Below are 27,885 nucleotides of genomic sequence, written 5' to 3'. Positions count from 1 at the left end.
GAGAGGAGGAGCTGTCAAAAGGTGAGAACACACATTCCCACAGTGTGTAAGCCAAGCATTACACATACCACAGATTCAAATGTGTTGGCACCTTCTACTAGTCATGATTTTGCTGATGTAAGTTTCATTTGGGGAGGGGGTCAGTTTTTTAACAAATGCCTTTATCAATCTACTATAACTTCTTTTTGATTTTCTCCATCCTGTCATTTAATCCCTTCCCTCTTCCATTCTAACACAGATCTTCCCCTTTGTTCTCCCTTCCCTCCCCTTCAATTTTGCCTAAAACTAATTACACCTCTGATTAATTTTTTCCTTCTGTTTATAGGTAATTGACCTGAATGAATTATCCTCCTCTCTCTGCACCTGCCACTTGTATATTTCTAGCAGTTTTGGTTTCAATGCTAATTGAGGAATTTTCTCAAACTTACCTTTTTTCTGTCAAAGCCGTTCGACTGAACAACAGAATGAGTTGGTGCAGAGGGTCAAGTTGTTTGGTCCCCTCCTCTTCTTCCACTGGCTTCTCTCCCCCTGGTTTCTAAGGAAAGAAACAGATAAGCTTCTAAGAAAACTGGAATTCAATGAATGCATTGTTATTCCAGCACAGTACTAAAAATACATTTAGATTCTATCTAGAACATTAAAGTGTGTATTTCACTATACAAAAGTTAAATGTTCTGAAAGCAGTTCCCCGTTCACCAGAAATGTATAGTTAATCTCTGGTAGAACAAACCATTTTGATTTTTGATGTATGCATGACTTTCCAAACAAAGCTGGGAGCAAACAACAGCTCACCCAGCATCTATGAAGAAAGAGCAGAGAAAAGGGGAGTCATTCTTTCCACTTCCACAGAGAGTTCTGAATCTTAGCCCTGTCTCTCATGTCCTTGCTCTCTGATTAGGATGTGTCTAACTTCTATCTATCTTTGATTCATGCTAATTTGTTCTTTATTAGCTTTACACATCACTTGAAATTAATATCTGCACCACAACCCATTACAGCTTCTTCCTCTAAAAGGTCCAATGTCTTGTACTTTTAGTTCCTTCGGATGTGAACATTGTGAGCAAGGCTGACACTCATTGACTTCCTCAGATGCACTCGAAAAGTTGTTGAGTTGTTTTCTTGCTTCTTCTAAGTAATTGACATTGGAACAGAACAGCACGCAACCATTAGCCCAGCTATGAGGCCCTCCACTGGTTGGGTTCAACTGTGGATATCACATCTTAGCCCTCTATGTGATATGCAAGCCAGTATGATATGGAGAGCAAGCTGTTGCCTGTCTAGCAGGCTCCACCTCTCCACGCAGCTGATGAATCCAAGGGAACAGCAGAGACTGCTACGGTTTGGCACCTGTGGCATCGCGGAAGTTGCCAGTCGGCATTGAACTCAATGTAGGACTGCCTTCGGGACTCCAGCTCCAGATTGTCCCCTTGGGGTTTACTCCCCATGAGTGGTTACAGCCATGAGGCAGCAGAGATTGAGATCAGAGTTTTCCTTCTCCTAGCTGAGCTGCCAATGATGACTGACGAGCCATATCAGCTGGAATCGATTGGTTTTAAGGTGCCAGTAACCCATCTTTGCCCTTTCTCCTGATGAATCCAGAGGAACAGCAGAGACTGATACAATTTGGCATCTGTGGTAACGCAGGAGTTTCCAGTCAGCATTGAACTCAATGTAGGACTGTAGAATTCCACTGTAGATTCCACTGGGCTTTGTGGCTAAGCCACATGTGAAGGTCAGGAGCTGGATTTGGTTGTCAGGGGCTTTTTGAGATGCATGCCATTGGGAGCATTTAATAGGTAGTGGGAGTTTACCCCCATTACCAGCACTGGCTGTAACAAACTTAAGGAACCACAGCTCACCCATAAGCTTGTGATAAAATGAAAATCATGGATGAAAAAGCTGAAGTGGTTTGAGCATGCTATGTTGCCCCAAGGAATTCCTGTGGCTCATATCCTCAGGATGAGAATGTTATCCTCCAACAGCCATAACTGTTTTTCTTTATCATTTCTTTACCTAACAGATTTTATGTCCTATATCTTACACAATAATGCCATAGATAGCCTTTTTTTTATGTCAACCTACTTACTGAAATCCAGGCTCAAAATGGTGGATGCACATATCAAGCAGTAATCTCTGTGGGAAGTGTTTACTGTAGATAAATAAGTGGTGATGGAAAAATAATCACACTGAGAATAGAATAATCTTTCACCATGGTTATATTTTGTGCAAATCCAGCTCCACAGGAATCAACCACAAAGTGTTACTCACAGCTATATCTTCTATTAGCTTATCTTCAAAATAATGTTCCTCAGTTTCAATCCACGATTTCTCATAGCCTTGGAGGAAGAGATTGACAGCTCGATGCCTGAAGATGAATAATCCAGTGACAGGGTTACTTGCTTTACTTAATGCTTCAGATCTGGATATCATTGCCACTAACATTAAACTGATTAACAAAACAGAAGTTGTTAGCGAGGGCCCTCTTTGTAACACTTCCCTGTCAGTTAATACCATCTGATGCACTGAGTCTGGACCATTTCCCAGTTCAAGTGAGATTTTTTTTATCTGCTTCAATCAGATTAGGGTCATTTTTAATAATAGAGGAAAATGCATATAACAACATACATTGGCTATTAATCTTACATCTAAGTTCAGGTTTGCAAATGTATTTTTGTAATTACACAGCATTTACATTTGTTCTTTTAAAATATATTCTAAGCTATATTGACTGTTCTGTTGTATATTTTACTGTACATACTGTTTATTACACAGTACTATAATTAGTACATTCAGATGAAGACATAACGTAAAGTTTTTACCCCTCATGTACGTGAAGGGTGTAAGAAATAAAGTCGATTCAATAAATAAAACATGAAACATGCTTGTGCAGGAAAACTTGGCCATGGATACTTGACATCAATAGCATGGAGTTTGAGGAGATTTGTTTTGTCACTGGAAAATCTCAAAAACTTCTGCAGAACATTCTGACTGGCTCCATCACTGTCTGATATGGGGGGGGGGGGGCACAGAGGGAGAAGAGGGCTCCTACACAGAATCATAGCAGGCTGCAAACAATTGTAAAATCAGCTCATCATGGGTACTAACCTCCGTAGTATCCAAGACATCTTCAAGGAGTAGTGCCTCAGAAAAGCAGGTTCAATCATCAAGACAGCAACCCACCTAGGACATGCCCTTACCTTCTTGTTACCATCAGGAAGGAGGTACAGAAGCCTGAAGACAAATACTCAGTGATTCAGGAACAGCTTCTTCCCCGATTTCTAAATGGACATTGAGCCGATGAACAGTACCTCACCACTTTTTTTAAAGTTCTGTTTTTAGTACTACTTATCTTAATGTAACAATTTATTACATATATGAGGGGTGACTGATAAGTTTGTGGCCCAAGGTAGAAGGAGTCAATTTTAGAAAACCTAGGACATTTATTTTTCAACACGGTCCCCTCTTACATTTAAACCTGATTCTCATTCTGAATTCATAGTCTCCAACCTCATTTATAAGACCCCCCAAGGTCTTGGTCAACCAATGTATTGCCAGCTTCATGAACCCACATCCACGATTCTTCCTAATGAGACCCTACAACAGTTTTGTATAGATTCCTCATCTCTCTCTTTAATGGCTGGATCTTCAATCATTCTCAATTCCTGGAACACTGCATAGCTACCTTTGACTCATAACTTATTCTGTGACTCCAGAAGTCTTTTTAAAACCCATTTCATCACCAATCCCGCTGACTTTTCTATATTTAATTTCTATGTGTGAAGTGCTCAAAATTTAGTCAGCTAAATTTGGGCAGGTCAAATAAAAATTGTACTCTTTTGCTACTTGAAGCATGTACTATCTATTTATAATGTTGTGAATTGTTCCTGGTGCTGCAGAGAAAATGCAAAGATTCAACACCAGTTCTCTTATTGGGGTCAAGAAAGAAATAAATCAGTTCCTACCTAGGTAAGTTATAAAGCGGTGCCATCCTGAAGCAGGCCACTACTGCCCGTTTACGTTGCTTGGACAACAGCTTGTGCCAGACAGCTTTTTTAGATCTCTGTGGGTGCTCAACCTGGAGGATTAAGTACAAAGACAAAAGTCAATCTTACTGCCACAACCCTGTGACTAACTTTGAATGGAATGATAATCAGTTGGCTTAAACTCCTGAACTGGTCCTCTTTGTTCCTGCTGGAATGTGAGTGAGTTTGTCTATTAAGTGACTTATGTATGACAGCTTTGAGCCCAACCACAGATGGAAGCATTCTGTGCAACACAGGTTTACCTTGCATGTTACCTGCTGGTACAGAAGTCCTTCAGTTGTTTTAGTAAAAGCGATATTCACCCATTTCAAACAACATTTTAAAATGGGCTCATAAATATAAAACAGACTTTAAAATGTAGACTTTACACACCTTAGAATTTTGAGTCAAATTTGATAAATAATATTACAGAAGTAAATAAAGCAGAAAACTGCTTAAGAAAATTTTAATGAAATTGCCATAAACTAAGTCAAGGAAATAACACAAGGCATTCAGCTTTTGAAGTAGTCTAGAGGTAATTTTTGAATTGTTGTTTAAACATACTGATTTCATGTAGTAATAAATACTAATGTTCCCCATCCAGTCTGCCCTTCTCTGACTTTACATTCTGACACACCTTGTCATTATTGGGAATGATAAATTTAAATCAGGAATAAATCTGAAAAATGCTGGAGATACCCATCAGGTCAAGTAGCATCTACAGAGAGAGAAACAGCTACCTTATCAGTCTGTACGATTGTTCTTCAGTACTGGGAAATGTCTTAATTTATGGACAAATGAAGGAGGCTTGAAGAGAATGGAAGGGAGGAGGAAGACCAGTAGAAATTGAATGGCACACGTTGTGGTGCAGACAACTAAAATGATTAAAAACCTTCCTTTTTGGACTGAAGTCAGGAAATATCCTCCCGATAGGAGGGCTGCATGTGCGATACTTAGCCACAGTAGGGCAGAGTTTGGGATTGGATGATTGAGATGGGCTGAGATGCCTTTGTCACTAGTTCACAATCCAATATTTTCCACCGTGTACATATTTTCAGAAAATACATTTGATGCAGATAATGGAATTGGGAGTAGTAATGATATGATCATGCTTATAAACATCATAGTGCTTCATACTCCTAATTTCCTCCCTTACGATCACCATTCTCCCATTCCTATTGCCATTTCAAACACTGTTGGACAGACAAAACCAAGGTCTCTGTCAAAGAAAAGTATGTCATTAGGGGTTTACGTTGAAATTTTATACATCAATAGCCAACTCAAGTCAAATACAATACAATGATTAGTCTGATCAATAGTTTGCAAATTGTTTAATCATTTGTTGTAGGCATGAAGATTAAAAAACACTCTAGTTGCCTAATGGTTTTCCCAACTATTACAAACAAAAAACAAACTTCAAGAAAATACAAATTTCAAGGAACATTTGTGAAAACAAAAGGCATGTGTCAATGTTGCAGGTCAAGAATCTTCATAGAATTGGTGGGTGGGTGAGGGGTGAGAGGGAGAGGAGAGGAGAAAAAGAAAGATGTAAAAGTGTGGGGGGAATAGGACAGAAGCTGGTGAGTGATCAGTGGAACCAGATGGGTGCGTGAGGAGTGCCACAAAATATGTGTGTGTGTGGGGGGGGGTGGAAGGGGGAAGAGAGAGAGAGAGAGACAGACAGAGAGAGAGAGAGAGAGAGAGAGAGAGGGAGCGGGAGGGGGAAGGGGGGGGGAGAGAGAGAGAGAGAGAGAGATCCAACACATCATCCTCTAGCAAGATCAAACCACCAGTCACATCTTCCTTCCCCCACTCTTTGTGCAGGGATCAAACACTTAAGGATTCCATTGTCCACTCACCTCCACCCACCTAACCCTCCCCATCCTCTAGAATATTCTCCCTTTATTCCCCCCCGTCACCACCACCCAGGAACCTAAACAAAGCTTCCAGGCGAGGCAGAGACTCACATACACCTCTTCCAACCTGGTGTATCATGTTCAGGGATTGCACTCTGGCCACCTCTGCAGCAGTGAAGTCAAATGTAGACTAGACAGAGTGCTTACATTCTCCAGCGGCATGCCGGTTCAACTACCCCCTCCAATCCCACACCAGCTTGATACCCTCAACCTTCTCCACTGCCACGGTGAGAGTGAATGCAGGTAAGGGGAACACCATCACTTAGGTAGCCTGCAGCCCAATTGAACATTGAATTTTCCAGCTTCAGGTAGCCCTCTGCTCCACCCATAGCCCTTCCATCTCATTCTACTTATCATCTATCAGGTCCTAAGGTATGCCCATGGATAGGAAACATTTAGAAGTTACATGAATCCTGTTGCACCCTGTCCCAACACGATTAAAACTGGCCAGCTTTCCTCTTCCCCCTCAGCCACCAGTAAGTCCTGATGCAAGGTCTTGAACCAAAATTCCTTTTGCCCCTGCAGATGTTGGTTGAGCCACTGAGTTCCTCCACCTGTTTTCTTTTTGCTACGTAATCCAAAATTGGCAGACTCACGTTTCTTCTTCCCTTCCTACCTACTGTCAGCCGCTCCATATCTACTCCCATGCCTGACACAATCATTAGCAGCTCCCCATATCACTCTTAATATCCTGCACTGAAATAAGCTGCAGAGGATTGCTGTTCATCGTTTACACTAAATACAGAACAGACCTGTTCCAAGTGGAAGACCACGTTGGCAATGTCCAGCACACGCACCACTGTTTTCTCTGGGTCAGAGGTGTCTTCATTCCGGTTGGGTAGATCTTTGTAAAGGGCCATCTGCCATCTAATGGCAGGATCTTCCAGCTATGGAAAGGAACCAGTGTCAGTTATAACACATCATCCACAAAGCCCAGTATGTTCCTTTTCCAAAGCTCATACATGACTTGCTTTTAGTATAGAATATTTCTAAACCATTGAATAAATCTTTCCAGTACTCTTAACTAATCACACAATCCACAGCCATAAAACATAATTACTTCTGAACAACTTAAATTAAAATTGCAGATGAGAAATACAGGATGAATGAAGATCGAGAAAAGGTTTTTTAAACTGTTGTACACATTTACACAATATCAATATTCCAAAGGTATACTTAGGGTCCCGGTAACAGGAGTTTTGAATGGTTTCTGATTGTCAAAACATGGAATGCATTCAGATTTTTCATAACAATATTTCTCTAAGCAATACAATGTAAAATCAAGGCTATTAAATGATAGAAATCTATAAGAAACCACAATATCATTTGTACAAATCAGATGGAAGAGGCAGCCAATACCCATAAATTATTACAAAGCACACAAGCCTAGAATCCAAAATATTCATGTACACAGAAACACTTGCAGAAAAAAAGATTAAAAAATGGATTACAATAGAGGTTACAAATGTTAAAAAATGGTTACAGAATCCGCATTGAGGTTAAGATGTAATGTTTGGATTAATGGCATGACACTTTAATGTTTTTTACTATTTTGTCCCACTTCAAGTGAGTGATTTTATTGCACTTTGGATATTTCTTGGCACAGGTGTTGCACTGGGTTAATGGCAACTATGTATGTGTCAGCAATACCAAATGATACCTCCACTGAAATGCTTCTGCCTGTGAGCAATCAATCTTCTGGTTAAGGGAAGGAAACCGGGCAATAAGTGACTTGGAACTTGCATAATAAAGAACATCGCTTTTTTTGGTGATTGTCTTTCAAAAGGGTGCTGTAGCTTTAGAGTACATAGCAAAATACAATTTTGGCACCTGTATTTGTTTAATTCGTAAACGGCATATCTAAACTGTAACTGTTACCTGCATGATTGACCTCTATAAGATATACCATTAAAGCAATGGAGACACAAATATTTAACTAATATATCCGATATACAGCAAACTCCTGTTACTTTAACCTGTTTTATGGCCTATGTCCTAGAAACTGATCGGTTAACGTCAATTTATAAGCAATGTGATTCCAAAATAAAAAGCCAAGCATATCCTTTGGTTAAGTGAACTTTTTTCTTAATCCAATATTGGGATTTTGTTCTCTGAGAACTGCAATCTAATAATACAGATAGATAGGAATGTATTTATTCATGTGTATTTGAACTGAATATTTTATCATATTTAAGAATAAATTCTGACAGTATCTGACCAAAACGCAATCCTTTTTATAAAGATATGTGAAAACCAGGTCTATTGCAAAATAAAATTACACAATTGAAAATCAGCACATCACAGAAGATTGGTGCTATCTCTTTTTATTAGTTACTTATGTAGATTATTCAGGTTTTCACATTTATCCCACATATCTACAAACAGTTTCTTGTGCCTAAAATAATCATTTACAGTGGTGGTCCCTTATATTTTCAGGGTTTTATTGGTCTTGCTAGCCAATGTCTCAAACCAATTTGACTGGATCTTTGCCTTGTCATGGGTAAGTGGTCAAAGAATGAAGTTTGTTTCTGTGTGGGTCAAGGACTTCTAGGATTAATGCTGACTGCAGCAAACCATTTTTACAAGGTCAAGCTCTTTTGAATACATGGTCTAGCTAAGAAATATGGACTTGAGTCAGTGAGCTTCAAACTGGACTTGAAAGGTTTGTCATGCATCCTTTTCTGAATGATGATTAGCCTCTTCAGCAATTCCATATAATAAAAGAATTGTAACTGAAAGGTAGCATGCAGACATGCTGGGGGGAAAGAGGCAAACATGTGTGAATTTAACAGATAAAAGATGTAATCACCAGGCACCATGTTCAATGAAGCATGCTTAAGATCCAAGCTCTCACACTGCAGAGTAAATCAAAGAGGAGCAGTTTTACAACATGCATTAAAACAGCAATTGGCCAGTAAGTCATGCCAGAAACCTACTTTTCCCTGAAGGTGTAGATTATTGCGAATTATTTCTCTAACTTCATCCTCCGTGTCTTTCTGTTTCAAGAACGAAAAGTCATTAAATTTTAACAAACTACCTTCCACAGATCTACAAAGTCATGCATTTCTCCTTACTTGATCAATAAAACAGTTGCAGCATAATTGGGAGAACAATTCATGATCTTACTTTTTTCAAATACTTGTATACGATGTTTCACATCTTTGAGAATTTTAGAGATGCGCTCAGCCAATAAAAGTCCAGCTGTCAAAATGATGTTCTCTCTCAAGTATTGAAAGAACAAGAGTATGTCTAATATTATTTTTCATTTCACACAAAGGATTAGTATTGAGCTATACCCATTATTTATATATATATCAGCTATATATGAGATATACCACCTACTTGAGTGGTGTCACAGCAACAACCTTGCACTCAATACCAGTAAGATCAAAGAAATGATTGTGGACTTCAGAAAGGGAAGGGAACACAGACCAGTTGTCATAGAGAGATCAGAAATGGAGAGAGAGCAATTTCAAGTTCCTGGGTGCCAATATCTCTGAGAACCTAACCTAACGTATCGATGCAGCTATAAAGAAGGCAAGACAGCAGCTATATTTCATTAGGAGTTTGAGGAGATTTGGTATGTCACCAAAAACACTCACAAATTACTACAGATGTATCAAGGAGAGAATTCTGACTGGCTGCATCACTGTCTGGTTGTGGAAGGTGGGGTAGTAGTGGTGGGGTGGGGTGGGTGCTACTGCACAGGTTTTAAGTAAGCTGCAGAGAGTTGTAAAATTAGCTAGCTGCATCATGGGTGCTAGCCTTCATAGTATCCAGGTCATCTTCAATGAGTGGTGCCTCAGAAAGGTGGTGTCCATCATTAAGGACCTCCACCACCCAAGACATGCATTCTTCTCATTGCTACCATCAGGAAGGAAGTACAGAAGCATGAAGGCACTCACTCAATGATTCAGGAACAGCTTCTTTCCCTGTGCCATCAGACTTCTGAATAGGCATTGAGCCTACATGCACTACCTCAGTACCTGTTTTACATTTCTTCTCTCTATTATCAAGTATTGCATTGTACTGCTACGGCAAAGTTAACAAATTTCACAACATATTCTGGTGATATTAAACTTGATTCTGATTCAGATTTTGATTTTAGAAACCTGAGCCGAGAAACTACTCATAAAGCACTGTTGCTTAAGATCCTTCAGGAATGACGATATTTTATTGTGGGAATTCTGATGAACCAGGAATGAACTAAAGTTAAAGATGCATCATTAACTGTGCTGCTTGAGCAGCTGTTGAAAGACACACTTTTAAAACAGTAGGGCATATCCAACAGCTGACTGCAGGGCAATTTCTATTGAAAGGGAACAGTCACAAAGACTGTGCTGGAGATAAGAAAGGAGTGATGCTCATCATACTTTAACATGGCCAGGGATCCAGGAGACTCACATTTGACAAGATCACTGAGTGGTGCCATGTGCCCACAGGAGATGCGAGGAGATCAAGACAACAAAGTGTGACTCAAAGAATGTGCCCAAGGTTCACTGGCAGGAGCTCCCCCAAAATTAGAGCTGCTTATTATATTTAAGAATAAAAGAACCAACATACGTATTGAAGTAGAAAGTGACCATAAAGATTGCAGAAGCAATGTTACAAGCTCAGAACACTGTGGCCAATTTAATCTATTTCCCTGCTCTCCCAGCCAATGGTTTCCATCCATTAAAGTTAATATGTGAGTTACTGTCTGCAGCCTATTGATAAACCCAAGACTGTCACACTGAAGCATAGACCCTAGATATCAGATGAATTGCACAAAAGTAACCTGTAACTGGAAACAGCAGATGAATTGCAGACAGTTAATTATCGTTACATACCCTGAGCAGAATAAGAATCTGGCTACTAAGTTCATGTGACTGCTGAACAAAGGTGGTGTTTTAGTAGTCATGGCAAGAAACAGGAGACCAGATAGAGGCACAGAACAGATGGATCACAGCCATCTTATGCCATAACAATATCAGAAATATGTTACTAGTCCATTACTTAATGAAATTCAGCATCACCACAAAACATCTGAGGGCGCTTAGGACTAATTGCACTTGCATTCCGGAAACACAGAGATGTTGTGTCCCATATCATCCTGATTTCTCTGACTACAGATGCTTCTGCACTAAGAAACTGTTATCCTGCATCCATCAACTTTACTGAGTTATTTTTCAAATGCAGGAGGCACAAATGGTAAACCATCAAGGCGAACTCATACTGAAAACAGAGAAAGCCGAGGGTACCAGCAATCATCCTTGTGACAGAGTACCTGCCTCAGTCCCAGAAGACATTCGAGAAGAGTTAGGCCTTTCAGCCCTTAGAGTCAGATCTGTCATGGCTGGTTTTTATTTTTTTTATTTTATTGAGATACAGTGCGGAATAGGCCTCGCGGCCCTTCGAGCTGCACCACCTAGCAATCCCCATATTTGATCCTAATCTCAGGACAGTTTACAATGACCAATTAATGTACTGTGGGAAGAGCACCCTGAGCAAACCCACGCAGTCGGGAGGAGAACGTATGAATTCCTTATAGGCAGCAGCAGGAATTGAACCCAGGTCACTGGGACTGCAAAGCATTGCGCTAACCACTATGCTACCGTGCCACCCTACGGCAGTGTGACAGAGAGGGATTTCTTACCTCCCTCAACCCTATTCACCCGCCTTGTCTTCGTAACCTTTGACACACTTAAAAAGCAAGAACCTGTTAAAATCAACTTTAAATGTATATAAGACCGTAAGACGTAGGAACAGAATTAGGCCATTCAGCCCATCAGGTTCAACTGAAAATGGAAAAACAATAACACTATTAACATTTGAACATGAAACAAAAGCAGAAATGCTGGAAGAACTCAAGCAGCATTTTCAGCTTTGGAGAGCATCTGCACTCAGTCCACAGGTGTGATCCTGAGATTTCTGTTGCACACCATTTCAATTCTCAATCCCATTCCAACTTGTCTGCCTGTCCCCTCCTTCATTGTCATACTGAGGCCCAAAGTAAAATAGGACAACAGCATTTATCTTCAATGCTGGCAGTTTGAAATCTTCACGGAAAGAACACTGAAGCCTGAAATTTCAGGTAAACTGCTCTCTCATCATTCCCCATTATTGTGCTCAACTCCCTTTCTCACCTAATTTGTTTAAGATGTCTCACTAACAGTCGGCACTCCTGTTCTGTAACCATTTGATCTATCTCAGCCTATCTCCATATAGTCTTCAGTCTTACACACCCACTCTTTCCCTCAGCCCTGCTTTGGAGTTAATAAATTCCCCACACAGCCTCCCAGTTCTCTGGAAGTGTCACCAACCTTAAATGGCGTCAGCCATCAGTAAAATCTTCATCACCAATATACCTGGTGCTTCTAATCTTGACTACACCATCGTACTTTCAGCCAACCACTTCTCAGTAAACATAGTGTCATCCAAAACTACTCTCATTGTCGCTTGGACCAGGCCCATAGACCATCTCTATATTTGCTGAACTGGATTTATTTAAGTGAAGCACAGGTTATAAAGTTAGTATTTCTATTTTCAAATTCTTCAGAAGACTTCACCCTCTTCTTCTGTGTAACCCCCAAGATATCAGCATTCCTTCAATCCTAGCTTAATTCTTTGGAGCGTAGAAGGTTGAGGGGGGACTTGATAGGAGTATTTAAAATTATGAGGGGGATAGAGTTGACGTGGATAGGCTTTTTCCATGGAGAGTAGGGGAGATTCAAACAAGAGGACATGAGTTGAGAGTTAGGGGTGATGCACCATCAATAACTCTCAGAGACGGGAGGCGAATGATAAGCTTTTATTAGCTACAAGAGACTACGATTAGCAGCAAAAGGCTACCACACAACATCCTGGAGACTGAGGGAGGAGCAGTGCCTCCAATCGCCTTTATACAGGGGTCTGTGGGAGGAGCCACAGGAGCAGTCAGCCGAGGGGCGTGTCCAGACAGGTATATGTAGCTCACCACAAGGGAACAAAAGTTTAGGGGTAACACGAGGGGGAACTTCTGTACTTGGAGAGTAGTAGCTCTGTGGAACGAGCTTCCAGCATAAGTGGTAGAGGCAGGTTCGATATTGTCATTTAAAAAAAAATTGGATAGGTATATGGACAGGAAAGGAATGGAGGGTTATGGGCTGAGTGCAGGTCGGTGGGACTAGGTGAGAGTAAGCATTCGGCATGGACTAGAAGGACCGAGATAGCCTGTTTCTGTGCTGTAATTGTTATATGGTTATAGCTGCTTAGCTGTCCTCTTTGATTACAGAATTAAAACACAAAACTGCTAGGCCTCAGAACAAGGCCTATTTGGCCAAACGAGATTAAGCAATCCCATCATTCCCTCCTCCTTCTCCACAGCCCTGCACATTATTCACTCTCCAGTGTATACCCAAGTCCCTGTGAAGCACCAACTGATTCAATTTCCAGCACCTCAGCAGGCAGTAAATTCCTGATCTTAACTATTCTGAGTCAAAAACATTTTATATGCAATCTGGTTGCACATACAAGGCTCTAAAGTAACACCATGGGCACTTTCTTGCCAATATACTAAAATGGTTGAAGGCAAGGCAATTAGACATTACTGGGAAAAAAATCCAATTTGTAGAGTGCCTACCATGCTAAACCTATTTTTGGCCAATGAGATTAGTTCCTGGTCACCAGGCACGCAAATGTTTAACCCAATAGGCAGTAGCCTCTTCAGCGCTGCAACTATGAGGGATGTTTGCAGAGAATAGCGGTCTCCTTTCCTCTTTGATTTCTTCCTCTCTTGATCAGACACACTTCCCTGTGAAAATAGAAATATAGTTGACTTCCTTAACAGATTAAAAAAAAATGGTGTTGCTGTCACACGTTTTAAGGGCAAGACATCTGAACATTCTGTCACCGATCCTAGAGGAGAGGCATTCAACAGCCAGAGCAGGAAGTACAGGCACTATAGTGATCCAACCCTGACAGGAACTCAGAATAGGTTGATCCATAGCGCAATCTGTAAGTACAGACCAGAATCGAAGATTTATAGTGTGATACATGCCCTTCATTCCAACAACACCATCGTCCCTGCTAGCAAGAGACTCAAAATATCGGACAAACTTAGCAGGTCAGGCCGCATCTAGGAAAGGAAATAAACAACCGACATTTTGGGCCAAGACATTCATCAGAACTCAAGATGCTCTTGGCCCAAAATATCAGTTGTCCATTTCCCTCAATAGATGCTGCCTGACTTGCTAAGTTCCTCCAGAATTTTGAATATGCTACTCCAGTTTTCCAGTACCTGCAGTCTCTATTGTATATCCTCCCTGCTGGTCCCTATTGCCCACAACCTTCCAGCCCTTCCTCTCTATATACTTATCCAAATGCCTCTTAAATTTTGTAATTGTACCTGCCTTGACCACTTTCGCTCTCATTCCCGGTATTCACTGCCTTTTGTGTAAAGTTATAATTCAGGTCTCTGTTAAATTTTTCTATGTCCTCTGTTCTAAATCGCTCCCATCTTATCTTGTACGTGTTTTGGATTCCCCAATCCTGGGCAAAAGACTATGACTGTCCACATTATCCATACTTCTCGTGGTTTCATTAACCTATGTGATGTCACCTCTTGTTCTCCTGCAGATCAAGGAATAAAGATCTAGCATGGCTAACCTCTCCCTATCACTCAGGCTGTTTAGCCCAGCAGCATCCTCATAAGTCTTTTCTGCACCATTTTCAACATGACAATATTCTTCTTCTGAAAGGATGGCCAAAGCTAGACAAAATTCTCTATATGCAGCCTCACTAATGACATGTATAACTGCAACATAATGTCTCTAGTCCTAAACTCACTGCCCTGAATGCTGAAGGCCAGCAAGCTAAATGTCTTCTTCATCATCCTGTCTACTTCTCGAGCTGCTTTCATCAAATTGTGCACGTGTACTCCCAAGTCCTTTTGTTCCATCACACTTCTCAATATCCTGCTATTCATTGTATAGATGCTACACAGGTTTGACTGTCCAAAAATGCATTGAAATGTATTTGAAATCCATTTGCCATTCCTCAGCCCATATCCTTAACTGATCAAGATCTCTTTGCAAATCATTGTAAACACCCCCACTATCAACAAGACTTACTGATTTAGTATAATCGGCAGTCTTGCTAATTGTGTATTATATATTCATATCCAAATTACTTACATAATAATGAATTACAGAGGTCCCATTACTGACCCCTAAAGCACCCACTAGCCACTGTCCTCCAGTTAGAGAATTTGCTTTCAATTCACCCTTTGCTACCTATCATTAAACCAATTCTAAATTCACCTCTGCAGCTCCCCCCATGCAACCGACTCTTCCAGATCAGCCACCACAAGGTAGTTTGTCAAAGGTCTTACAAAGTCCATATAGACAACACCTACTGCCCAATATTCATCCATCCTACTTGGTGCCAACTTCATCGATGAACTGGGGAAAGGCCAGGACCCATTACTCATGACAAATGGTTTACCAAGTCAATTTAATCAGTAACAGAGTTTATTTAAAAAACTGAGGAAACACATCCTCCAGCACTTTTGCCCAATAAAAGTAGAATAACTGCTCCAGATAAATGTAGTGAGAGGATAAGTAAATCATGCATAAATCCACTGGTCAGGTGTCACTAGGTTTAATTAACAAGAGAATTATTCAATTATGTTCATTTATTATGGCAACAGACTTGATATTACATGCAGCCTTGAAAAGTCTTCCAATTCAGAGCAAACCAATGTAAAATTATTGGTATAATCACTAATGTACCATTGCAATGGAGAAGTCAGGCTTGAGTACTCTGAACCTAATTTGCATATAAATCTGGAAATAATAGTTTTGCCCTCTATTTGGTTGCATCTTTTTTGAGACCAACCTTCATAGGACAACAGGAGAGTAAGTAATTCAGCTTGACACACACAAAATGCTGGAGAAACTCAGCAAGTCAGGCAGCATCTACAGCAGGGGTTCAAAGCCTTTTTTATTTTGTCAGCCAATACCATTAAGCAAAGGGTCTGTGGACCCCAGGTTGGGAACCTCTGATGTAACGAATAAGCAGTCAACATTTTGGGCTGAGACCCTTCTTCAGGAATGGAAAGGAAGGGGGAAGTCACCAAAGTAAAAAGACTGAGGGAGGGGAAGGAGGACCAGCTAGAAGGCGATAGCTGTGCCAAGTGGGTAGGAAAGGTAGAAGTCTGGAGAAAAAGGAATATGACAGGAGAGGAGAGTGGTCCATGGGAGAATAGGAAGGAGGGGCACCAGGGGCAGGTAGGTTAGGAGAAGAGGTAAGAGGCTAGAGTGGGGATAGAGGGAGAGAGAAGGGGATGGAAAAAGAATTACCAGGAGAGCAATACTTATGCCATCAGATTGAGGACTACCCAGATGGAATATGAGGTGTTGCACCTCCACCCTGAGAGTGACCTCATCATTGCAAAAGAGGAGGCAACGGTCCAACATAGGTACATGGAGCTTAGTAAAATAGAGGGCTATGCAGGAGAGAAATTCTAGGCAGCTTCTAGAGTAGGTTACATGGTGGGCTCAACATTGTGGGCTGAAGGGCCTGTAATAAGCTGTAGATTTTCTATGTTCTATGTTCTAACGTGTCAGAACAGGAACTGGGAGAAAGTTAAAATGTTTGGCTACAGGAAAATTCTGCTTTTGGCGGAAGGAACGCAAGTGATCAATATAGCAGTTCCCCAATTTACATCAGGTCTCACCAATGTAGAACAGCCTGGATACAATAGATAACCCCCAACAGATTCCAGTCCTGGAAGGGCTGTTTGGGGCACTGAATGGAGGTAAGGGAGGAGGTAAGATAAATGTAGCACATCTGTCACTTGCAGGAATATGTGCCAGGAGGGCAATTGGTGGGAAGAGATAGGGTGGGAAGAGGTATAGGCAACTGGTAGATTTATAAAAGAAATAATTCATCTATTTGATTGTTTTACATGGTATGGAGCAAGAATGTTACATGCAATTGTAAATGAGGGTCTTATTTCATGGGATATTTCAGATATATAAATGGTTTTAAGCTCAGCCATCCAAAGAACTGGAGTAATGTCTAATAAAATATACATATACCTGTAACTTTAAATTCATTGCAATGCTACCTAAAATAAAAGTAGATGTTTTTATAATATATAAAGTACAGAAAAATACATAACAAATTTGAAACCTTGGACATCTTGGATTTTGTGTCAGTGATGAGGAAGGACATGTTGTTGATTTCATTCTGAATCACAAAGTTCTGCTCTTCTCTTTTGAAGTTCTACAAAAAACACATGTTGGAAGAGAATAAGATTGATAAAATATGAATGTCTTTATTGAGAATATTTTAAATGCTAGTGTTATAATGAATATTTGCTCACGTGAGATTTTGCCCAGTAAATGAAAACTTCAGCCACCATACGGAAAAGCTCTTCTGCATCAGAATTTGGTTCTTTCAGCCATTTTGCACTGAAATGGAACAAGAAGAGAGTTCATGGGTAAATCTGAGAAGCCGTGTATCATTTTAACTCTTCCGTGTTGGAATCAAAAATTGGGCTAAGTCATCCTGTGGGAAGGAAGAATGCTGCTCCAGGAAGCCCATCAGTTGATAGATGGAAAATTAAGTTTTATGAGATGCAACTTGGCTGCCATTTGTAAAAGACAGACCAAGTATAAAGGTGTTAAGGAATTACTGAAATTAATAAGGAATACCAGGCTCATCTGCAAACAGTGTGACCAGGAGAAGCTGGGTAGTTTTCCAACATCTCCAAATCAGAAATCAAGAGTGCAACTGGTACAGTGACATAGTGGTTATATTACCAGACTCAATTCAAGAGGTCAACTGTTGATCTTTAAAAATAAGTTCAAATCCCACCATATTATTTAAATTCAAATTAAATAAATGAAAATGACTGGCATCAGTAATGGTAACCCTAAGACCACTGAATTAACAAAAAGGCTTATCGGGATCACTAACTTCCATCCTGCATTTTCTCAGGTGCAGGAAGTATGTCATCCTTTCCTAGTTTGACCTGGCCTTTATATGACTCCATTCTCAAACCCCCATTCTGACTCTTAGCTAACCAAGTTAACTATGGTCCTAATACACGGTTTTGACATAAAACGTTGATTCTCTCTCTACATCCACTGATGTGCCCTTCCAGCAGTTTGTACTTTTGCTCCAGATTACACAAGCTGCACTCTCTTTGTTCTCTATGATAATTATACTGGACAACAAAGATTTTGCTTCCTGAATACCTTTAGGTGTATCTCATGAATTTTGGGCTACTGATCATGAAAAACACCATGAAATTTCCCTTAAGCTTTCCGCTTAAGCGGCATGGCTGCTGCGTGGCAGGACAGCTTTTAGTAATAATTATTGGGTTCAGGACTGTAAGGATGGAACATGCTAACACCAGGTACAAAAATTACTTTGAAGGATTTTGATATTTGAGATAGATGCTTCCCAGAATAACTAATGCCAACATTAAGGAAAACATTTTTGTTGGTCCACAAATCAAATAGGTCATCAATGACAGGCAATTTGAAGAATTTCTAGTAGGACGGGAGAAAATCACATGGAAGGCATACAAGGAAGTTGTTGAAATTTTTCTTGGCATCTACACAGCACCAAATTACATGCAGCTGGTTGAAAGCATGCTTCAAGCATATAAAACCATGAAATGCAATTTGTCACTAGATTCCTTTTCTGCATTCCCATATAGACTTCCTCCCTGCAAATCTTAGTGCTGTTAGTGACGAGCATGGAGAAAGGTTTCACCAGGACATTGCGGTCATGGAGAAAAGATACCAGATCAACTGGAATCCATCAATGCTGACAAATTATTGTTGGACACTTAAGCAAGAAGCCTCAGACACTGAATACAAATGAAAATCATTAGCAACATATTTTTAACTGAGTTGAACTACTGTAAAGCATCAGCACCATTATGCAATTAAACACATTATATTCAATAAAAGTTAATTTGTTGTTTCTCGAAATTCCTATGTGATACAAGTATACTGAAATTATATCATCTTCAAACAGTCTATCATAAACAAAAAAAAAACTTCTGAAGAAGCAACACTTTTTCTGCTAATGTGCATAAAAATTACAGGTACTTATGCTGTGTTTCCAAAAGTTTGAACACCACACAGCAATCAAGCCCAAGTAGAATGCTATATTTATTTGACAAATAAAACTCTTCTCAGATTCCCATCAGGTGCTGGTGTCAATTATAACTGACATTTCAATGACAAGTTCTATCTTCATCAGGGATGATGCCTGGGCACGTCTAATCTGATTGTACTTATACCCCTATAGTCCGTCCCTCCTGATATGTTAGTCCTCATCCAATCAGGTTTCTACTCTCCCACCTTGTTTACAATTGAATTCCAGTTCTTATTTATAGTGACAGCTTTATCTTTGTTAAAATTCTAATTAAAATACTATGCCCTGCCAATGGCTTTTGGGACCATTTTTGGGCTTTTACCAATCGGGTAAAGAAAGCCATTGAAATAAAGCTGAAGGAAAAGAATTTTAACAAAAACGATGGTCTCACCCTGAATAAAAACTGGAATTCGATTGTAAACTAGGTGGAAGAGCAGAAACCTGATGGATGCAGACTTACCAATCAGGAGGGACAGACTATGGGGGTATAAATAACACCAGACTAGGCATGCCCAGGCATCATATCTGATAAAAATGGCAGAGTTTTTCATTGAAATGGCAGTTACAGTCGACCCTTGAACCCGGCTGGAAGCCCATGAAGAGTTTATTCATCACATATGCCAAGAAAACACTAGATCCTGTTCTTACATATCTATTTTATACAGCAAAAGAAAATCTGCAAATGCCAGAAATTCAAGCAACACACACAAAATGCTGGAGGAACTCAGCAGGCCAGGCAGGATACTAATATATACAGCTCTTTTTTTTCATATTCCTTTTCATTAGAGAGACAATCTCATTGAAAAAGGCAATATTTATAGGATTACTGACAGTGCTGAGTCTGGAACTTGGGGGAAATCTCTGGATAAGGGATTGTTCTTTTAGACAAGGAAAGGTTTGTACCTAGAAGATTATAAACCTTTGAAATTCCTTCACTCAAGTCTCTGTTTGGTTCCAAGTATATTCAAGCATGAGATTGATAGATTCTTGGAGATTTCAAAGAATCATAAGATACAGGAAAGAGGGTTTATGGATTTTGCCATTGACACTGAATTGTTTGGCAGGCTCAAGAGGTCATTGATCCTGATCCTGCTTTAGTTTTTCAGTTTATTTCACATGGCAAAACATCCCAAGGAGCTCTAGAGGCCAAACAAAACCTGATATCGAGCCTCAAGAAAGGATGGGAACAGCATCTGTAATGTTATCACGACAGAGATCAAAAAAAGTAAACTGTCGAGTGAGATCAGGGCTTTATGGGTCAGCTAATTAGGGAGGAATATGCTGTGTTGGCTTGTATTGCCAAAAGGTTTCAAGGGTAAAAGTAAAGAGCATTACTGCAACTGTGCAGTTCCTTAGTGAAAGTGGACTTGGAGTTCTGCATACTTATATCAGGAATGGGTTATTAGATTAAATTTTTTTATTTTTTGTGGTGTAATATATAATTGATGTAGAAAATTATACTGCACTAATCTTAACCGAACATTTATTGTATTTGTCATACTGTCAAGACATAGTCTTGACCAATTTGTTTCTTCAATTTTAATATTCAAATCACTTTCCCATTTTTGTCTTGACTTATGGACTCCTTGCTTAATTCCCTGTCTTTGAATCAAATTATACATGCAAGATACAAATTTTTTGATATTTCCTTTTTGAATTAAAATTTCTATTTCATTAGATTTCGGCAATAACATTGTTTGACCTAATTTTTCTCTTAAATAAGCCCTTAATTGAAAGTAACAAAATAAAGTGTTGTTTGATATTTTATATTTATTCTTTAATTGTTCAAATGACATTAATATACCTCCTTCAAAACAATTCCCTATATATCTAATCCCATTTTGAATCCAATTATATAAAAGTTGATTGTCCATTGTAAAAGGAATAAGTCTATTTTGAATTAAAGATCTCTTTGCTAATAAAGATTTTTTTATCTCATCATCAACATTTATCTTATTCCATAAATCAATCAAATGTTAATCTAAATTTATCGGATCAGTGTTTCCGATGTAACCAGGAAACTGGTACTTTTTTACATTCGACATGGTCTTGCTCTAAAATTCAACCATTTTGGACAAATTTAAGACTTTTACTGGAACAAATTACAGGAACACAATTTCCTCATAATCCAATATTATTTTTACTAGGTGATATTGAAGGGATAAAACCGAAACTCAAACTAAATAAGTATCAGAAAGAATTTATAAAAATTGCACTGGCAGTAGCCAAAAAAGCTATTGCAGTTACTTGGAAATCGGATACACATTTAAGTATAGATTCTTGGAAGAAAGAAATCTATGGTTGTATTCCATTAGAAAAAATTACTTATAATTTAAGAGATAAATATGAAACATTTTTGAAAATTTGGAGCCCTTATTTACAAAAGACAGGATTAAATATATAGATGCTTTTAAGATGAAACAATTGGTTATTAGGGGAAAGAAATAAATATACATATTAAAATTATTACGAACTCCATGGAGCATGTGGAGATCTTCCAACCACCAGGCATTCTTTTTTTCTTTCTTTCTTTCTTTTTTTTTCTATGGGGCAGTTAGGGGGGAGGGGTTAAGGGGAGGGGGTATGGGTTATATACATTGTTTTTTCATACTTTGTAATCATTTAAAAATGCAATAAAAAATTATTAAAAAAAAAGGAATGGGTTATTTGTTTTTTGATCAATCTAGTAAACCTTTTTAGATTGACTCTGGGTTGCGAGAGATGATCTATGAGAGAAGATTGAGTAGAAGTAACAGATACTCCCTAGAGCTTAGTAGTGACTTCACCAAAAGATTGTGTTTTCAAAGGGATTTGGCAGAGTTGGCGCTGAAGGGTTCTTTGTCATAGTTGGCCAATCTGCCTGAGAAGCCTGTGGATACTCATATTTTGAGTATATTCAGTTGTTGATTATCTCTATTTGATGAGCTATTTGGAATCCTGGTTAAAACAAACATTGGGACGTTAGGCAGGAAAGTGTAACTGAGGTAGAAGACCATCCATAATTTTGTTACATGGCACAGCAAGGAAGATCTGTGTGATATATTATTGTTTACAATCTTCTGATGGAAATAGTCATGGAGTTTCGAGTTGGGGGGGGAGTAATGGGTGAGATATGATCTGGTTTGAAAAGGGTCAGAATTTTAATATTCAGGTGCTGTTCTGCAGCTTCTTTGTAAATAAATGAAAACTGTAAGCCAGGTGTGACTCTCAACAATGGTTATATTTTTAAATCAGTGCAGCCCAATATTTATAAAACTATCTTACCGGTTATAATCCACAAATCTGATCAGCAGCGGGTAGAAAGCATAAAGATCTCGAGCCAGCACAGTAAACTCATCCAGAATTAGCAACTCAGCTTCAGACATATCTCCTCTGCCCTCAGCCTTTAGGTGTTCCTCTTCCAAAACCACTGTGGCCACCTTCTTCTTCAGCTTTTCCATCAAGGGAAGGAAGTGAGTTTTCAGGAGCTGTGGTTTCACTTTGCTGATAATCGGCAGTGAGAATACTGTTGGAAGCAAAGCAGTGGGTTAGAGAAATCGGTTGGAAGCACATTCAATTGGAACTTATGAGGGGGAATTAGATTAATACACAAGGCAAATTGTAAGATTGTGGGGAAAGAGAAGGAAATTGTGGCTAATGAAGCAGCTCAGGCTGAATGGGATTCAGGTCTACCTTCAGTGCTGCATAGCACCAAGACCACCAATGCAACAAAAAAAATACACACAACTGAAAACATACACTCCTTTTCAATATCCTTACTTATAGTTATTACAGTCATAAACTCTTAGAGTTGTACAGCATAGATACTGGACATTCATCCCATTGACCATCATTATATTCCCACTTAGCCACTGTGCCTTTCTCATTCAAGTACCTGCCTCTTAAACATCAATACTTCGTCTGCCACCATCAAGTCTTCTGGCAGCCACGTCCGCATACCTCAGATTAAATCTATGTTCTCTAGCTTTAGACACCCCTTCTTTTTTTCGATAGAAAAGCAAAGATATTTGTATAAAAGCAGGAAGGAAGTATACATTCAATGGCAGGACACTTAGGAGCACAGATTTACAGAAGGATCTCGTAGAGCAAGGCTATAGTTCCCTGAAAGTGATAACACAAGTAGAAATAAGGCATATACAGTAGCATGCTTGACTTCACCACTGAGAGAAATCAGGACAAAAATCAGTAAGTTATATTGCAGCTGAATAAAACTTTATCTAGATGACATTTAGTAATAGAACTGTATAAAACTTCAGCCTGGATTGGTCTATATTAGCGATAAGGAGAGGATGGAAAATCGTAGATTATCTTCTATTGTAGATTAATCGTATATTAGAGGTTGAGGGTGAACTGATAGTAGTACTGTATGCAAAATGATGAGAGGCATAGACAGGGTAGTTAATTATGCCCCTCTTCCCTAGGGTGGAAATGTCAAATACAAGAGGCCATATATTGAAGGCGAAAGGGTGAAAGGTTAAAAGAGTTTGGCAAGACTATTTTGTTTACATTGGGAGTGGTAGGTACCTGAAGTGGACTGCTGCAAGAGGGCAAATTGGCTCTTTACTGTCAAACGTACCAAAGTACAGTCAAAACCCTGTTTGCAATGCCACTGAAACAGATCAATTCATTACAACAGTGCATTAGGGTACTACGAGGGGGAAAAAAAAAACAGAATGTAGCATCAAGTGTAAAAGTAGATAAAATCAAAACATCCAGACAGACCCTTGAGCATGCAGACATTAAAAAAGTTTTATTGCTGTAACTCTGCACACCATTGCTTTTTCAGCACACGCCCATTTTTCAGTCTGGCTTCAGTCAAAGGCACAATTCCCATTTTAATTGATGAGTCCTCCTGCAGCTAATGTCTTCTGAGCACACAATATGAATGGATGTCTGCAGAGCACTTAAGTATTTCTTTCAACACTGCAGTCCAAGTATCAATTTTAAGGCTGACTAGTAGAGGAGAAATGTCATGTATTATTAGGAATGAAGATGACTCAAACAAGCGCATTAGTTACTATGTCAGATAAGTAAAGATTCCCTGACTGGAAAATAAATTTGTCTCTAATAGCATAAGGGGCAAGTTCAATTTAATGGTGTTACAGAATATAGTCTATTTTCTGAATCTACCTTCAGCTTTATAGAGGTGAAAAAATATGGAAATTATTCTCTGCACTTTCCATCCAATTATTAAGCAGCTGAAAATGTTGTTGGTGATCTTCAGCTTTCTTTTCATGCCCCATACTGTTTCTGTCCAATACACTAGCACAGTGGTTAACTTGCTGGATTAGTATCCAGCATTCTGCACTCAGATTGACATGAGTTTGAGTCTCACCATAACCCAGCTGGGCAATTTCAAATCGTATAATGAAATAAATCTAGAAACATTTTCTTTATCCTTGCGCAGCAACAGTAACCATGAAACTACTGGATTATTATTAAAACCCACATGGTTCACTGATGTCCTTCATGGATGGAAATGACCAAAAGACATAGGAGTAGAACTAGACCATCGAGTCTGCTCTACTGTTCAATCATTGATGGTTTATTTTTCTTCTTAATTCCATTTTTCTTGCCTACTCCCCATAATCTTTGGCAATATTACTAATCAAGAATATATCAATCTCAGATTCAAATATATTCAATGACTTTACCATCACAATCATCCATGGAAATTAATTCTACCACCATTTGTCTAAAGAAATTCCTCCCATCTCTATTCTAAAGGGACATTCTTCTATACAGAGGCCGTTGCCTCTGGTCCTAGACTCTCCCACTATTGGAAACACCCTCTCCATGCCCACTCTATCTAGGCCTTTCTACTGCCCTTACCCAGGCTGGAATATACGTGAACCAAACTAACTAATGCTATTGATTCTTAAGTTGCCTGTTTAGTTTAAGGACAATTGAAAATGGATAAGAAATTTAGATTTTGCCAGAAAATCAATAAAAATGTGTTAAGCCTTCATAAAGAGCACCAATCAGAAACACTGGTACCTGCTAGTCGTTTCATCCATGCTCCTTCGTCGATGCCCAAGTTGTTCGATATAATCTTCAGAATGTTGCCCAAGAGGGTATTCATGTGCTCAGAGGTGAGGGCAGTGCAACACAGCTCTGCTTTCTCGGGGTTGTTCTCTGGTCCATGTTCCCACCAGTGGGACATGTAACTGCACAGCATGGGCAAAATGACTTCCATCACATGGGGCATCTGTGTGTAACGTAGACCAGATTCCGCCAGCTCCATTATCTCCTCCAGCAGACATTCCAGGGAAGGAATATTGGGATACATATCTTCTACTTTGGCTGGCAAATTCAGTGCTGAAGCATACAAAAAACAATTTTAATTTCTTGATAAGTGATAGCTAAACTTATGTGCTTGTCTTTAAACTAATTACTTAAAACTCTAACTTGCTGGCAAGCTTTTAACATATTCAGTGTTTTTATATTTTTATATCTCCCATTTCCTTCCGAAGTATATTCCAATGATAATAACACATTTTTGATCATCTCTATTTACAGTTTCATGTTGATTCAGTCCACTCGCCACACAAGGAGGTATTAGAGAAGAGATTAATGTCAGAACAGATAACTATGCAACAGAGATAACTGTCAGGGACAAATAAAGCAAAATGTGCAATTGACACCGTGGCTTCAGAAGGAATAAAAAATCCACATAGTTTATCTCAGCTTAACAGGAGGAAAATATGCCACAATAACTTTAGCATCATCATTATCTGCCATGTCTTCTGGCGTAGGCTATCATAGTCTCATGACTATGATTGTTCTTGGCAAATTTTTCTGCAGAAGTGGTTTGACATTTTTTTCTTCTGGACAGTGTCCTTTCAAGACGAGTGACCCCAGCCGTTATCAATACTCTTCAGAGACTGTCTGCCTGGTGTCAGTGGTTAAATAACCAGGATTTGTGATATGCACCAGCTGCTCATACAATCATCCACCACCTGCTCCCACAGCTTTACATGACCATGATTGGGGGGCTAAGCAGGTGCTACACTCTGCCTGGGGATGACCTGCAGGCAAGCAGGGGGAGGGAGCACATTACACCTCCTTTAACCCCACCACCCACGATACAGGCCTGTATATTTATTCAATAATAATATATTAGCTTTGCGAAATAAGCTAAGCACACATATCCAAAATTATAAATAAAACACCATAGATGCTAGAGATCTGAAACAAAACCAGAAACATTCAACTAAGGTAGTAACTAAGAGAAGAAAAATAGTTAATACTTCAGATCATGGGAGCAGGGGAGGAGACTGATGCAACTAGGGAATGTCTGTCATAGGATGAGTTGAAATGACTTAATGTGGACATTGAGCAACTAGGCCTGGGTAATGAACTGTTAACAGTTAGGCATAGGGACTTGCCTTAGTGAGCTAGACTTCGGTGTGCAGGATTGGAAGAAAAAGAAACAAAAAATAGAAAATGCTGGAAAATTACTCAGGTCAGGCAAAATCCATGGAAAGAAAAATAATTTATGCTTCAGACATGAGACCCTTCATCAGATCTGGGAGAGTGAGAGAAATAAGTCAGCCTGGATAGCAGCAATGCCAGGTGAAACCCAAGGGGATTTCTTTGAAAGAGTGAACTCACATAGCAGTGATAGGCTGAGGAGGTACTGGTGTTGGTTAATTTGACCCTGTTAGTCCTGTCATATTGGGATGGTGGGAAGGGAAGTGGTGACAGAACTAATTCTGCAAACGTGGCAGTTGTGTGTAAAGAGTATATGGCAGGAAAGGATAGGTAGGGATGTAATGGCAATTCATAAGGGTGGTAAGATAAATAGGTTCTTAATGATGCCAGGGCATCAAAGGGTATGGGGTGAAGGCAGGGGAATGGGAATGACTGGAGGAATTGGATCAGTCATGATTCAATGGTGGTGCAGACTCGACAGGCCGAATGGCCTACTTCTGCTCCTATATCTTATGGTACATTCGATAGGTGGTAGGGGAGGACCAGCAAAACTCTGTTCTTGTTCTGTCCTAAGGCGGAGGGGGTATGAGAGGAAGAATAGATGAGAACAGAGATGTAGGAAATTGATGAGATGTGATCTTTGGCTCTGTCCACTACGGAAGAAGGGAAACTATGTTTAATGGAATTGGTAATAAAAAAAATATTCTGAACAGCAGTGTTCCAGGAATATCCTGGAAAGTAGAAGGTGATTGGATGGAAGACAGCAGGATAGAAATACACAAGTGATTGTTAGAGATGGAGCTGCTGCCTCTTCTAATCCCCTTCAAATAGAAGAACCAGACACAAAGGCTACCCTTGATGCCACTGCTCACATTTATCAGAGATTGCATCAGCAGTTACTGGGTTTACCGATATCTTTCCATTCCCATGAAATAGCAAAATAGAACACCAAGGTATTGCATCTTGCAACTCATTTAAAAGTCACACAGCATCAGATAAAAAAATGTACAAGAGCAAGTCACGGGCTGCATACAAAGTTAATCTGCCACATCTGGTATGAAAAAGAAACTGTTGGAAATGCTCAGTGGGTCAGGCAGCATCTGTGAGGAAAGTAACAGAGTAAACCTTTCATCAACACTGACCAGCTGAACATTTTCAGCTCTCAGGCAGAATCCACAGTACTTTGCTATTTTGTTAATGTACCTGCTAGATCTTTTGGTGTTTTGGTGTTGTAGCTTGAGAATGGATTGTGCTTATTCAAGTCAGTTTCCAGAAAGGCGACAGGAAATGCCCCAGCAAATGCTGCCAGACATTCTCCAAGGGCTGGACGCTGCCTGTGGATGGGAATGGAATACTATTAGTGATTAACTTCAAAA

At 39.5% G+C, this 27,885-nt stretch overlaps 1 protein-coding gene across 1 annotated transcript in view; it reads right to left on the bottom strand.

Moving 5' to 3' along the window:
• The window catches only part of ryr2a (ryanodine receptor 2a (cardiac)), a 444,870-nt gene that overhangs the window by 123,605 nt on the left and 293,380 nt on the right, over positions 1–27,885 (bottom strand). Inside the window, exons 58-68 of the mRNA XM_059985674.1 lie at positions 27,713–27,843; positions 25,073–25,393; positions 22,340–22,580; positions 17,286–17,373; positions 17,093–17,185; positions 13,539–13,733; positions 8,875–8,934; positions 6,691–6,825; positions 3,963–4,075; positions 2,269–2,365; positions 429–535 (exon numbers count right to left, since the gene is read on the bottom strand). Of these exons, the coding sequence (XP_059841657.1) occupies positions 429–535; positions 2,269–2,365; positions 3,963–4,075; positions 6,691–6,825; positions 8,875–8,934; positions 13,539–13,733; positions 17,093–17,185; positions 17,286–17,373; positions 22,340–22,580; positions 25,073–25,393; positions 27,713–27,843 (1,581 nt within the window). The remainder of the gene's footprint in view (positions 1–428; positions 536–2,268; positions 2,366–3,962; positions 4,076–6,690; positions 6,826–8,874; positions 8,935–13,538; positions 13,734–17,092; positions 17,186–17,285; positions 17,374–22,339; positions 22,581–25,072; positions 25,394–27,712; positions 27,844–27,885) is intronic.

This window comes from Hypanus sabinus, chromosome 12 (genome assembly GCF_030144855.1).
Source record: "Hypanus sabinus isolate sHypSab1 chromosome 12, sHypSab1.hap1, whole genome shotgun sequence".
Classification (NCBI taxonomy): domain Eukaryota; kingdom Metazoa; phylum Chordata; class Chondrichthyes; order Myliobatiformes; family Dasyatidae; genus Hypanus; species Hypanus sabinus.
This window is presented reverse-complemented; position numbering and strand designations above follow the sequence as displayed.